The following is a 13,314-nucleotide window of genomic DNA, read 5'->3' as shown; positions in this document are numbered from 1 at the left end:
TTGTCCTTCTGTGTCTGGTTTGTTTCACTTAACATGTTTTCAAAGTTCATTCATGTTAAAGCATGGATCCAAATTTCTCTGTATATGTACACCACATTTTGTTTATCAATCTTGTTCATTAGTTGCAGGAAGTAGTTTTTTGGTGATTCTTTGAAATTTTCTCCATAGATACTTATGTCTTCTCTGAACAAAGACATTGTATTTATTCCTTCCCAATCTATACCTTTTATTTTATTTTCTTGTCTTATTTCCAGGTAAGACTTTAGGTATGATATTAAATAAGAATGGTGAGAGAGGATGTCCTTGTTCCTGACCTTAGGGGGAACTATTCAGTTTCTCACCATTAAGTATGACATTTGCTGTAGGTTTTTGGTGGATGTTCTTAATCAAGTTGAGAATGTTTTCCTCTGAGAATTTTTTGCTGAGAAATTTTCTAGAATATAAGTTTTGGGATTTTCTCAAAAGCTTTTGCTGCATCAGTATTAATGATCATATGATTTTTCTTCTTTATCTTCTTTATATGCTGAATTATGTCAATTTTAGAATGTTGAATCATTTTTCTACACCTAGAATAAATCCCCCACTTGGTTATGTTGTGTAATTCTTCTTGTACATTGTTGGATTCTATTTGCTAATATTTGTTGAAGATTTTTGCATTTATATTTGTGAGAGATATCAGTCTATTGTTTTCTTATACTGTGTTAAACTGCTTTCATTATTAAGGTAATGCTGGGCTAATAGAATTAATTAGAAACGGTCCCTCTATTTCTATTTTCTAGAAGACATTGTGGGAAATTAGTACCATTTCTTCTTTAAACATTTGGTAGAATTCACCAATGAAACCATCTGGGCCAGGCACTCTCTTTCTCAGAAGGTTTTTACTCAGTCCCTGCGGACTGAGTCAAAAATCTTTATCCATTTCTCCTTGTGTGAGTTTTGGTAGTTTGTATCTTTCAAGGAATTGGTCTATCTCATCTAATTTATCAAATTTGTGGATATAGAGTTGTCTATAGTATTCTTTTATTATTCTTTTAATGTTCATGGGATAATTAATGATGATCCCTCTTCCATTTCTGATCCTGGTAGTTCATTGTTTATATTTTTAAATTTTCTGTGGATTATGACATCTTGAAAAAAATTTTCTGCCTGGTGAGAGATTGTCTTTCCTGGGGCTAGCCAATTCTCAGAGATAGCAAAGGGCTCAGCCAGGAACATGCCTTTGGTATGCAAACTAACTAATCCAGAGTCATATCTCCTTTATTTGTCCTTATACACCCCAGGAAGCAATATTTCTCTGCCTTAATTGTCCCAGGACCGGATTCCATGCAACTAGGGACAGCCTCTGTGCCCCAAAGCCTGCTGAAATGATTCAAACTAGCCAATCCTAAACCACCTCACCTTGCCTTTTCTGCAGAAACCCCAATAAAGTTCTAGCCTAAGTTTTCCCCTTGTTTCTGTTTTCTGTCTTCTTACCACCTGAGGCTTTCCTATGTAGTTTTGTGTGGCATGCTATGCCTCCTGCTTCTCTCCTGTGTCTCTGCTTGTGGTCATACCTAACTGACCATCAAATGAAATAACACAAAATGGGTAATTTTACGTCTTTTTTCTTTTTCCTTGGTTAACATGGCTAGAGGTTTATTGATTTTATTAATCTTTCCAAAAACTAGATTTTTGTTTTCTGTGATTTTCTCTATTGTTTTCATTTTCAGTTTCATTGATTTCTTTTTTAAATTAATTAACTAATTAATTAATTAATTATTTTTTAAGAGAGAGACAGAGATACAGGCAGAGGGAGAAGCAGGCTTCTCACAGGAAGCCTGATGTGGAACTTGATCCTTGGACTCAGGATGACGCCCTGAGCCAAAGGCACTCAACCGCTGAGCCACCCTGGTGTCCCCACCCCCGTATTAAAGATTTTATTTATTTATTCATGAGAACAGAGGGGGGGCAGTATTCATGAGACACACACACACACAGAGGCAGAGACACAGGCAAAGGGAGAAGCAGGCTCCCTATGGGGAGCCGATGGGACTTGATCTGAGACTTGGGATCACGACCTGAGCAGAAGGCAGATGCTCAACCGCTGAGCCACCCAGGTGTCCCAAATCCATTGATTTCTGTTCTACTTTTTATTTCTTTTTTTTTTTCTCTCTCTCTCTCTCTTTAACATCAATTGCTCTTCTTTCTTTCATTGCCAGGGTGGAAACTTAGATTGTCAATTTTAGGTTTTTCTTCTTTTCTAATATATGCACTTAATAGTAAGTACTGTATGCACTGTTTTTGCTATATCCAACAAGTTTTAATAGGCTACATTTTCATTTAGTTCAAAATATTTTTTAATATTTTTTAAGTTTCTGTTGAGATTTCTTTGACTCACGTATTATTTAGAAGTATGTGTTTTATCCCCAACTATTTTGGGATTTTCCCAGCTATTTTTCTGTTACATGACTTCTAATTTAATTCTATTGTGGGCTGAGAACATAATCAGTATGATCTTATTATAGGTCGAATTGTATCCCCTCAAAAGATATGTGAAAGTCCGAAACCATGCTCCCCAACCTGTGGATTGACCTTATTTGGAAATAGGGTCTTTGCAAATGTAATCAAATTAAGATGAGGGCATATAGGATGGGTCTGTAGTGTAAGTGGCTGTCATTAAGCATTTGATTGCCAAGGCATCCCTTTCAAATACATCTATCTTTTTTTTTTTTAAGATTTATTTATTTATTTATTCATGATAGACAGAGAGAGAGACAGAGAGGCAGAGACACAGGAGGAGGGAGAAGCAGGCTCCATGCCGGGAGTCCGACATGGGACTCGATCCCGGGACTCCAGGATCGTGCCCTGGGCCAAAGGCAGGCGCTAAACCACTGAGCCACCCAGGGATCCCCTCAAATACATCTATCTTGAATAAACATGTTGCCAGCTGGATGACACAGTTACTACCTAGACAGCTAGATAAAGAGCCAGGCCTCGCCTACCCATGAAATTTTCCTTTTAGGAACCCTTGGGTAACCTACATAACTGACCATAACTGACTGCTTAAGTAACTGACTTCTTTCCCTTCCTTGTACCCAAATTCTCATTCTTACATTTGAAAACTCACCAGTAAAGACTGAATCACAGAAACCCTAGGCAACCCACTCTCAATCCTGATAAAGGCAGAACCCCAGGTGTGAACTCCCTCTCTCTACCTGCAACCTTCTTTGCATGGTCCTTGGGCATGCTGTGTACCCTCCAGGATTTGTAAGTAATAAACCTTGTTTTTCCCTGATAGTTGTGGCTGAGGTGCATCTTGCATTCATAATAAGAACCATAAGGGCCTGTCCACTCACAACACTGGCTCTGGTTGTGGAAATATCTACACAGGCTTGCCACAAGTAGTATGGGCCCAGGTGAGTGCCCCAGGCATTTCTAGCCAATAGAATCACTGCTGATAGGCTGAAATTGACATGAAACAGTGTCCTTGGTCAATATGACTAGTCTTTATGAGAAGAAATGCCATGTGAAGACAGAGACACTTGGGGAGAGCATTGTGTGATTACAGAGGTACAGATTAAAATGATGCATCTGCAACCCAAAGAATTCTGAGGAGTAACAGCAACCACCATAAGCTAGGAAGGATTCCCCCCCTATAGGTTCCAAAATGAGCATGGCCCTGCCAACACCTGTTTGGACTTCTATTTTCTAGAATTGTGTGACAATAAATTTCTTCTGTGTTAAGTCACCCAGTTTGTGATACTTTGTTACAGCAGCCCTAGGAAACTAATATAAATTCTATTCTTTTAAATTTATTAATATGTATTTTATGGCCCAGAATGTGGTCTATTTTGGTGAATGTTTTGACATTGAGAAGAATGTATATTCTGTTTGAAGGGAGTATTCTATAAATGTCAATTAGATCAAGATGATTGATAGTGCTATTTAGGACAATTATATCCTTACTGATTTTCTGCCTGTTTTAACTATCAATTACTGAAAAGGGGTATCAAAATCCCCAATATGTTAGTGGATTTATCTTTATCTTTTTGCAGTCCTTTTAGGTTTTGCTTCATGCATTTTAACACTAAATTGTTTGGTGCATACACATAAAGGATTGTTGTGTTTCTATGGAGTGTTAATCTCTTTATTATTGTGTAATGCTTTTCTTTGTTGCTGATAATTTCCTTGTTCTGAAGTCAGATTTGCTTGAAATTGATATAGCTACTCCAATTCTCTTTTGATTAGCTTTAGTGTGGTATTCCTTTCTCTGTCCCTTGACCTTTCCATTTAATAATTAAATTTTTAAATATTTTAACAACTTGATTGACATATTTCACATACCTACCATTTACCCATAAAAAGTACACACTATTTGCTGGCTTTTAGTATAGTCAACAAGGTTGTGTAACCATCATCACAATCAATTTTAGTACATTTACATTAATCTCACAAAAACCATTGCAACCCCTTAGCTAATCCCCCATCATCTGTCAAACTAGGCAACCACCAGTCTCCTTTCTGTTTCTATGTATTTTCCTATTCTGGATATTTCATATAATATGTGGTCGTATTTGATTAGAATCATGCAATATTTAGTCTACTGTGAATTGCTTCTTTCACATTTCATTTTATCCCAAGGCTCATCCATATTGTAGTATGTATCAGTACTTCATAACTTTTTGGTGCTGAATAATAGTCCATTGTACGTATTGCACCTGGGTGGCTCAGTCAGTTAAGCAGCTGCCTTCAGCTCAGGTCATGATACCAGGGTCCTGGGTTCAAGCCCCACATCAGGCTCCCTACTCAGCAAGGAGCCTGCTTCTCCCTCTCCCTTTGCCACTCCTCATGCTTTTCCTCTCTCACTCTCTGTCAAATAAATAAATCTTAAAAAAAAAAACCCATCCCTCCTTTAGCCCCCCCCCAGCAACCCTCAATTTGTTCTCTAAAAAAAAAAAAATTATCTTAAAATAAAACTATTGGGAGGCCTGGGTGGCTCAGGGGTTGAGCATCTGCCTTTGGCTCAGAGAGTGATCCCGGGATCCAGGTTCGAGTCTCGTGTCAGGCTCCTTGTGGGAGGCCTGCTTCTCCCTCTGCCTCTGTGTGTGTGTGTCATGAATAAATAAATAAAAATCTTTAAAAAAATTAAACTATTATATCATTCTTTAAAAAAATAATCAGTTTTATTTGCCATTAATCAGTTTATGATCATTTGGGTTACCTTTTGGCTATTCTGAATAATGCTTCTATATAAATATTTGTGTACAACTTTCTGTGAAGGTATATGAAAAATTTCCATTTTTCTTGGATATATACCTAGAAGTAGGTTGCTAGCTCACATGGCAACTCTATGTAAAACTGCCAGGCTGTTTTTTGCAGTGGTTGCACAATTTTATATTCCCACCAAAAGTGTATGAGGATTTGAATTTCTCCACATTTCCTCCAACACTTGTTATTTTTTCATATTTCACTTTATTTATGGTATCCTTTTAAACAAAATGTTTTTGATTTGATGATGCTCAGTTTATTGAGTTTTCTCTTGTGGCTTGTTTTTGGCGTTATATCTAAGAGATCATTCATTTAAGGTAATGAAGATTTTCACCTATGGTTTCTTTGAAGAGCTTTATATTTCTATCTAAGATTAGGTCTTTGATTCAGTTTGAATTAATTGTTATATCCTGTGTGAAATAAGGGTCCAATTTCATTCTTTTGCATGCCCGCATCCACCCATCCCAGTATCAGTTGTTAAAAGACAATTCTTGTCCCCACTGGTCTTGGCACCCTTGCTAAATGTTGACTCTTGTGAAAATTAATAAATGGAAACTTTGTTGAGAATAGAGTCAGGAGACCATTAGGGGGTAGTTCTCAAACTTTACCACTTGATGATTACAAATCCAACAGGAAGAGACAGATTTGCACGTGGATACACTTTACTATCCCAGTAAGAGGAAGAAGGGTGTTCCTCGTGCCCTGGCAACAGCCCAGCCAATAAGAGGCTGTCACAGCCCCACCAATGGAGAGCCACTGCACTTCAAACTCCCAGTTTATTTCAATGGACTTTTGTTTATAACGGCTTTCCCAGCATCCCCCTTTCTTGTGTAAGAGCGGTTCTCCCCTTTGTTCCGTGGACTTGCCTGTAGTTCTGCTTCAGCTTGCTTGTTTCAGATGGCAATTCTGTATTCCCAAATAAATCCATTTCTGCTGGTAAAATAACAGGCAGTTTAATTTTTTTAAGGCTAACACCCTAAATGTGAAGGTTTATTTATGTACTCTTGATTTTATTCCAAGAGTTGAAAAATTTAACCTCGTTCTGTGTGTCAGCCACAATCCTAATCACAAATTCACTTCTCATAGTACTGTTCTTACTCCCATTTTACCGGCGAAGTGGCCAAGATACAGAGTGATTTACCCAAGACAATACAACCAGTTAGGTGGCAGAGCCAGAACGTGAACTTAGGGTGACTGATTTGAAAGACTGAGCCTTTAATCATGCTGTAAATAAATGTGTGAAATTAGAACTTAGAATTCCAATGGGGGCAGCCCGGGTGGCTCAGCAGTTAGCACCACCTTCAGCCCAGAGCCTGATCCTGGACACACGGGATCGAGTCCCGCGTCGGGCTCCCTGCATGGAGCCTGCTTCTCCCTCTGCCTGTGTCTCTGCCTCTCTCTCTCCTGAATAAATAAATAAAATCTAAAAAAAAAAAAAAAAAAAAAAAAGAATTCCAACGAAGAGTTCATTTTTTAAAAAAAACCAGGCGGAGGTGGAAGTGGCCAGTAAGTTTGGAAGAGAAATAACAGAGTAGGGGCTTTACTAGCTTGCTTCTTACTGAGTTTTAGAAACGGACCTGCCTGCCTTGGTTGAAACCTCCCCAACTCCAACTGAAGAGTTGCAGTCTGCGCGCTGGGCTGGCTTCTCCGGAGCGAGGGCAGCGCAGAGCGGGAGTCGCCCTCCCCGCCCGCAGCTAGCGCAGCCGACCGCCCTGCCCCGCCCTGCCCCGCCCTCCCCCGCCCTCGGGCCCCACCCCTGCTGCCCAGAGCCCAGGAACGGGCGGAGCCTGCGCTCAGGGCAGTAGGCCGTCGGCGATGCCGTAACTCTCGCGGGAAGATACGTTCGTTGCCTTGGTAACAGCGTCGCGGTCGCAAAAGATGGCGGGGCGAAGTGTTGGTTCCCAGGTTAGTTCAGACCGACCCCCGGGAGCTAACTACTAGCTTCGCAGCCGGCCGGAGAACACGGAACCTAATTTAACTTTGGGTCTGAACGTCTCTTTCTCTTTTACAGAGACGGGGCGTTTCAGGCACTCCGCTCCCGCCGCGTGGTCAGCAACCTGCTGCGTCTCGACGGGACCTCTTTGCCAGGGAGGAAGAATATAAGTAAGAGATTAGGCCGTTCAGTTTTTCCTTCTTTGTTTTATTACCCAGAGCAGGTTGCTCGCAAGTGCTTTCCTGGTGATTGACTGGGTCTTTGGGATCACTCCCTGCTCACCCTTCTCATCATCCGGTTCGCTGGTCTTCATCTTTTCTTCCCCTGCGCCTGAGCTGTTGGAAAGGAGTGAACATTTATTTTGCTCAAGTAAACGTGCCCATCCGCAAAGTGATAACTGCTAGAGGTGATTTGGAAAGCAGGCATTGCCAAAAGTTCAGTTTCTAGTTTAAGAAAACCCACTTAATTTGGAGCTCCTAGAGTTTAATTTCGTGGATTTCTTTAAGGCTTGGTTTCTCTCTCTCAGTGGTGCGGTTGGAACCCTCGTTCTCATCTACAGTTGGCGGAGTTGGGAGGAGGATGTCCTTCCCTCTTTCTGCTCTCAGCGTAATTACGCCTACTCTGACCACACGTGCTTTTTTCGTTCTTGGACCATTTCACACAGAAGCCGGGGGTAAATCATTTAATTTGATCCTGTCAGTCCCTTGCCTCGAACGTTGCAGTGGTTGCCAGGTGTACTTTAGACACTGTCACATCTAGCTTCTGTCCCTTGTTTGATTTAGTGCCCTCCCTTTTTTTTGCCTACCAGTCTCCAGCCTCCCTGGCCTTTAAGTTACTCAGAGCTCTTCCTTTGAGGGCAGTCACACACATGCCTTACACCTGGACGCTAACCTGGTGTTCCTTATTATGTTAAGCTTCCCAATGACTCTCTTTGTCTGTTTCCTCCACTGGTCAGTAAATCCTTTAAACTCAGAGACCAGGTCTCTGGTCATCGCATATGCCCGTACAAAATTATATTATATTATATTATATTATATTATATTATATTATATTATATTATATTATATTATATTATATTATATTTATTATATTTTTTTAATTTTTATTTATTTGTGATAGTCACACACACACAGAGAGAGAGAGAGGCAGAGACACAGGCAGAGGGAGAAGCAGGCTCCATGCACCGGGAGCCCGACGTGGGATTCGATCCCGGGTCTCCAGGATCGCGCCCTGGGCCAAAGGCAGGCGCCAAACCGCTGCACTACCCAGGGATCCCCAAAATTATATTTTAACAACTCATTTTTTTTATCATTTACCTAATTTAAAGTTCGGGAAACATTATAGCACTGCTTCAGATGGTTAAACATAGAGTTACCATATGATTTGTACTTAGATTCTCTGACTAGTTTATTTCTTTTTGAAAAAGGTTTCATTTACTTATTTGAGACAGAGAGTGCAAGAGGGTGCACAGAGGAAGAGGGAGAAGCAGGGAGAGCCGGAGCAGAGAGAGAGCCTGAGTTGAGAGCCTGAGCAGAGCTCTATTCCAGGACCCTGGGATGATGACAGGAGACAAAGGCAGACATCCAACCAACTGAGCCACCAAGGCACCTTTCCTTTTTTTTTTTTTTTTTTTTTTAATTCAAGTTAGTTAACATATTGTGTAGTATTGATTTCAGGAGTAGAATTTAGTGATTCATCACTTACATATAACACCCAATGCTCATCCCAACAAGCGCCCTCCTAACGTCCATCACCCACCTACCTGGTATTCCCCTCCCCCTCCTCCCTTACAGCAGCCCTCAGTTTGTTCTCTCTATATGAGTCTTTTATGGTTTGCTTTTCTGTTTTTATCTTGTTTTATAAAATTAAAGCATACTTAAAGTTAAAATGGAACTGTACTATCTTCTGATGAACTAGACGGTTTATTTAATTTGCCATAGCATTCTCCTCTGTTTAATGAAATGGGCCTATTAATCCAGTTCAAGACTGTACCTAAGCAACTGATCTTGCACAGGTCTGAATCAGCTGTGCTCAACCCCAAATGGTTATTTTCATTACCATATACAGATAGCACCAAATACCTTCATTGATTAGGATAATATAGTTACTTAATTAAGGGTCTGTTTTGCACCTGGCACTGATATGTTGTAATGGTCCTGCTTGAAATCTTAAAGATGTCTACAGGAGGGACTCCTCCGTGGCTCAGCGGTTTAGCACCACCTTCAGCCCAGGGCGTGATCCTGGAGTCCTTGGATCAAGTCCCACATCCGGCTCCCTGCATGGAGCCTGCTTCTCCCTCTGCCTGTGTCTCTTCCTCTCTCTCTCTCTGTGTCTCTCATGAATAAATAAAAAGTCTTTAAAAAAAAAAAGATATCTACAAGAGCTATTCTATTTCAGCAGAAGTCATTTTGTGGCAAATGTGGCCAGTTACTCGTTCTGGTTTTTTTTTTTTGTGTGTGTGTGTCTCCAGGATCACACCCTTATCCAGGGCAGGCACCAAACCGCTGAGCCACCCAGGGATCCCCTCCTTCTGTTTATTTACTCAGGTGTGCAGCTCTGAGACATATCCAAATAGAGTAGCTCCCAGGCTCAGCCTGAGGCTATAAATTACTTCTGTGCTAGATTATCTCTGTGCCATGCAGAAGAGTAAAAAGACCATTCTTGTAGAGAAGGATATGAGTTAATAACAGTATTATGCCACATATTCTTGATATTAAGCATATTTGAGATGTTTTCAATCAGGAGAACACAGCACTTCATTGGGATCCCAATGCAAAATCTTCTATAATCAGCTGCTGTTGAATATTTGGAGGAAATAATCACTGTCTGAGAGGATAGACTACAGAATATGCTGGTGGCTCAAGTCAGTAGATTTTTACATTTCGTGCTTATGTTATAAAACCAGAAAACTCAACAGTAAGATTACGTGACATCTGTTTTAATGATCTTGATAGCTGGTAGGGCAAGTCCTATATCTCCCCACACCCCATGCCTATAAATGCCAATTACATTGGATTTATAGATTATTTTGCAGAGCCCTGGCATCTTTATGCTATTGAATCTTTCCTGCCATAAATATGATACATTTCCATTTACACAGGAGTGGGTTTTTTTTTGTTTCCTTTAATATCTTATATTACCACGTTAAACTCTCACATACATAATCTGTTTCAAAGTGTCTTATGGTTTTTGTGGCTGTAATGAATGGCTTTTTTTTTTTTTCTTAAATGTGGAATCTAACTTGGGGCTTGAACTCAGGACCCTGACATCAAAATTTGAGCTGAGATCAAGAGTCAGACACTCAACTGACTGAGCCACCCAGGTGCCCCAAGAGTTATATGCTCCATCAACTGAGCCAGCGAGGTGCCCCACCTTGCATTTTTTATAATGACAGTTATATCATAAGCAAATTATGATAGTGTTGTCTCTTCACAGTTTCCCACGCATCTTTTTTTCTCAATTTGGTTAGGACCTCCATTACAGTGTGAAATAGAAAAAGTGGTGGTGGGCATCCCTATCTTGGTTATGATTTTAAGGAGCCCACTTAATTTATCACTGTATTTGAAATTTGATGTGGTTTTGCTAGATTCTTTTAATCAGGTTAAAGGACATTGCTTCCTTTAGTTCCTATTTTGAATGAATATTAAATCTTTTCAAAACTTTTTTTCCCCCAATTTAGGTGATTAAATGTCCTGTCCTAAATGCTTGCACACACACACACGCATTTAATGTTTTAACATACTGAACTACCAAGCAGATTTTTTATTTTCCTCTGAAGACTGCTGGATTTGATCGCTATAACTTTATGTAGATTTTTTGCATCTTTGAACTAAACTCTTATACTTCTTTCTAGTTCTTTTCCTTTCTGATTCAATATCAGTATTATCCTAGCCACACGAAATAACTGAGTAGTTTTCCTTATGTTTTTTCCTGTTCTTTTTTGTTTGTTTGTTTTTTCCTGTTCTTGAGAGCCTTTTTGTAATCAGAGATCATCTATCCTTTGGTTAAAATTGTGAAATTGAGTATCATGTACCTTTTTATGTAATCTTTTTGCCTATCAATTCAGTTTCATTGATGATTATTCATTTATTTAGATGTACAAGTGCTTCCAGAATAAATTTTGGTTATTTGATGGTTTTCTAGAAAAGTGTCCACTTCATGTGTGTTTTAAAAAGTAATAGCATTGGGATCCCTGGGTGGCTCAGTGGTTTGGAGCCTGCCTTCGGCCCGGGGTGTGATCCTGGGGTCACAGGATCGAGTCCCACGTTGGGCTCCCTGCATGGAGCCTGCTTCTCCCTCTGCCTGTGTCTCTGCTTCTCTCTCTCTCTCTCTCTCTCTCTCTCTGTCTCTCATGCATAAATAAATAAAATCTTTTTTAAAAAAAGTAAGAGTATAAATATACTCTAATATGTGTATTTTTTTATTTTAATAGTTAATTATGTTTTAAAATTCCAGTATAGTTAGCATAGTGTTATATTCATTTCAGGTGTACAATAGAGTGATTCAGCTCTTCCATACATTCCCTGTTGCTCATCACAACAGTGCCATCCTTAATCCCCATCACCCTATTTTTTTTTTTTTTTTATTTATGATAGTCATACAGAGAGAAAGAGAGAGAGGCAGAGACATAGGCAGAGGGAGAAGCAGGCTCCATGCACCGGGAGCCCGATGTGGGATTCGATCCCGGGTCTCCAGGATCGCGCCCTGGGCCAAAGGCAGGCGCCAAACCGCTGCGCCACCCAGGGATCCCCCCATCACCCTATTTAACCCATCCCCCACCCACCTCCTCTCTGGTAACCATCAGTTCTCTGTAATTAAGAATCTGTTTCTTGGTTTATCTCTCCCCTTTCTTTTCCTCCTTTGCTTGTTTGTTTTGTTTCTTAAATTCCACATGAGTGAAATGTGGTATTTGTCTTTCTCTTGACTTACTTTGCTTAGCAAAATACTGACTAGTTCCATCCATGCAAATGGCAAGATTTCATTCTTGGTTTATGGCTGAATAATATTCCATTGTGTGTTTGTGTGTTTGTCTTTTTATCAATCTTGCTGGGAGGTTTTTCTGTTTTATTGGTCTTTTCAGAGAACTAGCTTTTGATTTTGTTGCTAATCCATGTTTTTATTTCATTGGTCTTTAGCTCTTTTGATTGTGGTGGATTTATTTATTTATTTTTTAACTTTTTAGTTTATATTTAGCTTACTTTTTAAATTTTACTTGTTTTTTAGTTTTTTCTTTTTAATAAATACATTTAATTTTTCTAGATTTATCTCTACAGCTTATTTCAGGAGCTGTTTTGACATGTATTTCTTTTGTGATTATTTAGTTTTAAATATTTTGTGATTTTTTTTTTAGTGGTTATTTAGGAGTTCCCAAAAATATAGGGTGTTTGCTTGTTTTATTTTTGTTATTTTAAAATTTATTTTAATTTTTAAATTTTTTAAAATTTTATTTTTTTAAAGATTGTATTTATTTATTCATGGAGATACAGGGAGAGAGAGAGAGAGAGAGAGAGAGAGCCAGAGACACAGGCAGAGGGAGAAGCAGGCTCCATGCAGGGAGCCCAACGTGGAACTTGATCCCAGGATCATGCCCTGGGCCGAGGGCAGGCCCTAAACTGCTAAGCTACCAGGCCTGCCCTAAAATTTATTTTTAATTGTACTATAGTTAGAGAATTATATATTATTTTTTAAAAAACTAAATTTGTGAGCAGGTACATACTCAATTTTTGTAAATGTTCAGGTATTCTTTGATAGGATATTTACTATTTGTTGACTAATCTCTTAGTTTAAGCTAATTAATTTGGCTGTCCATAACATCAGTATCCCCACTATTTTTTCTCCCTGCTACTTCTGTTGGTTCCTCTTAGATGTGTATTAAAACGAACTATAGTTCTTCTTATAATTATGTCCATTTTTGCTTGGATGCTATATTATTTGATTTACTTAAATCTTCTAGATGAATTCTTTTCATTATTATTCAGTGCTATTTTTATTTATTTTCAAGCTTCTTATGTCCTTTAGTTTAAAAACATTCTTTTTATATACTGCCTAATCATTTCTGCCTTCTGAAGAGTGAGTTTATTTACATTAATGGGCTTACTAAATTGAAGTTGTTTGAGCCATCTTATTTTTTGTAT

General features: G+C 39.1%; 1 protein-coding gene across 3 annotated transcripts in view; it reads left to right on the top strand.

Moving 5' to 3' along the window:
* The first annotated feature begins 7,043 nt into the window (after nucleotides 1-7,043).
* TEX9 (testis expressed 9) overlaps nucleotides 7,044-13,314 on the top strand; it is a 53,750-nt gene continuing 47,479 nt past the window's right edge. For 2 of the 3 annotated variants that reach the window (XR_005986357.1, XM_041746475.1), the window contains exons 1-2: nucleotides 7,044-7,152; nucleotides 7,259-7,350. Coding sequence is in view for 1 of the 3 variants with exons in the window: in XM_041746475.1 (XP_041602409.1) it covers nucleotides 7,126-7,152; nucleotides 7,259-7,350 (119 nt within the window). In the remaining 2 variants the exon portion in view is untranslated. Of the gene's footprint in view, nucleotides 7,153-7,255; nucleotides 7,351-13,314 lie in introns of those variants that run through there. The other variant, XM_041746476.1, reaches the window with a different exon arrangement.

Source organism: Vulpes lagopus, chromosome 2 (assembly GCF_018345385.1).
Source record: "Vulpes lagopus strain Blue_001 chromosome 2, ASM1834538v1, whole genome shotgun sequence".
Taxonomy (NCBI): Eukaryota; Metazoa; Chordata; class Mammalia; order Carnivora; family Canidae; genus Vulpes; species Vulpes lagopus.
The sequence above is the reverse complement of the archived record's forward strand: the minus strand, read 5'-3'. Positions and strand labels throughout refer to the sequence as shown.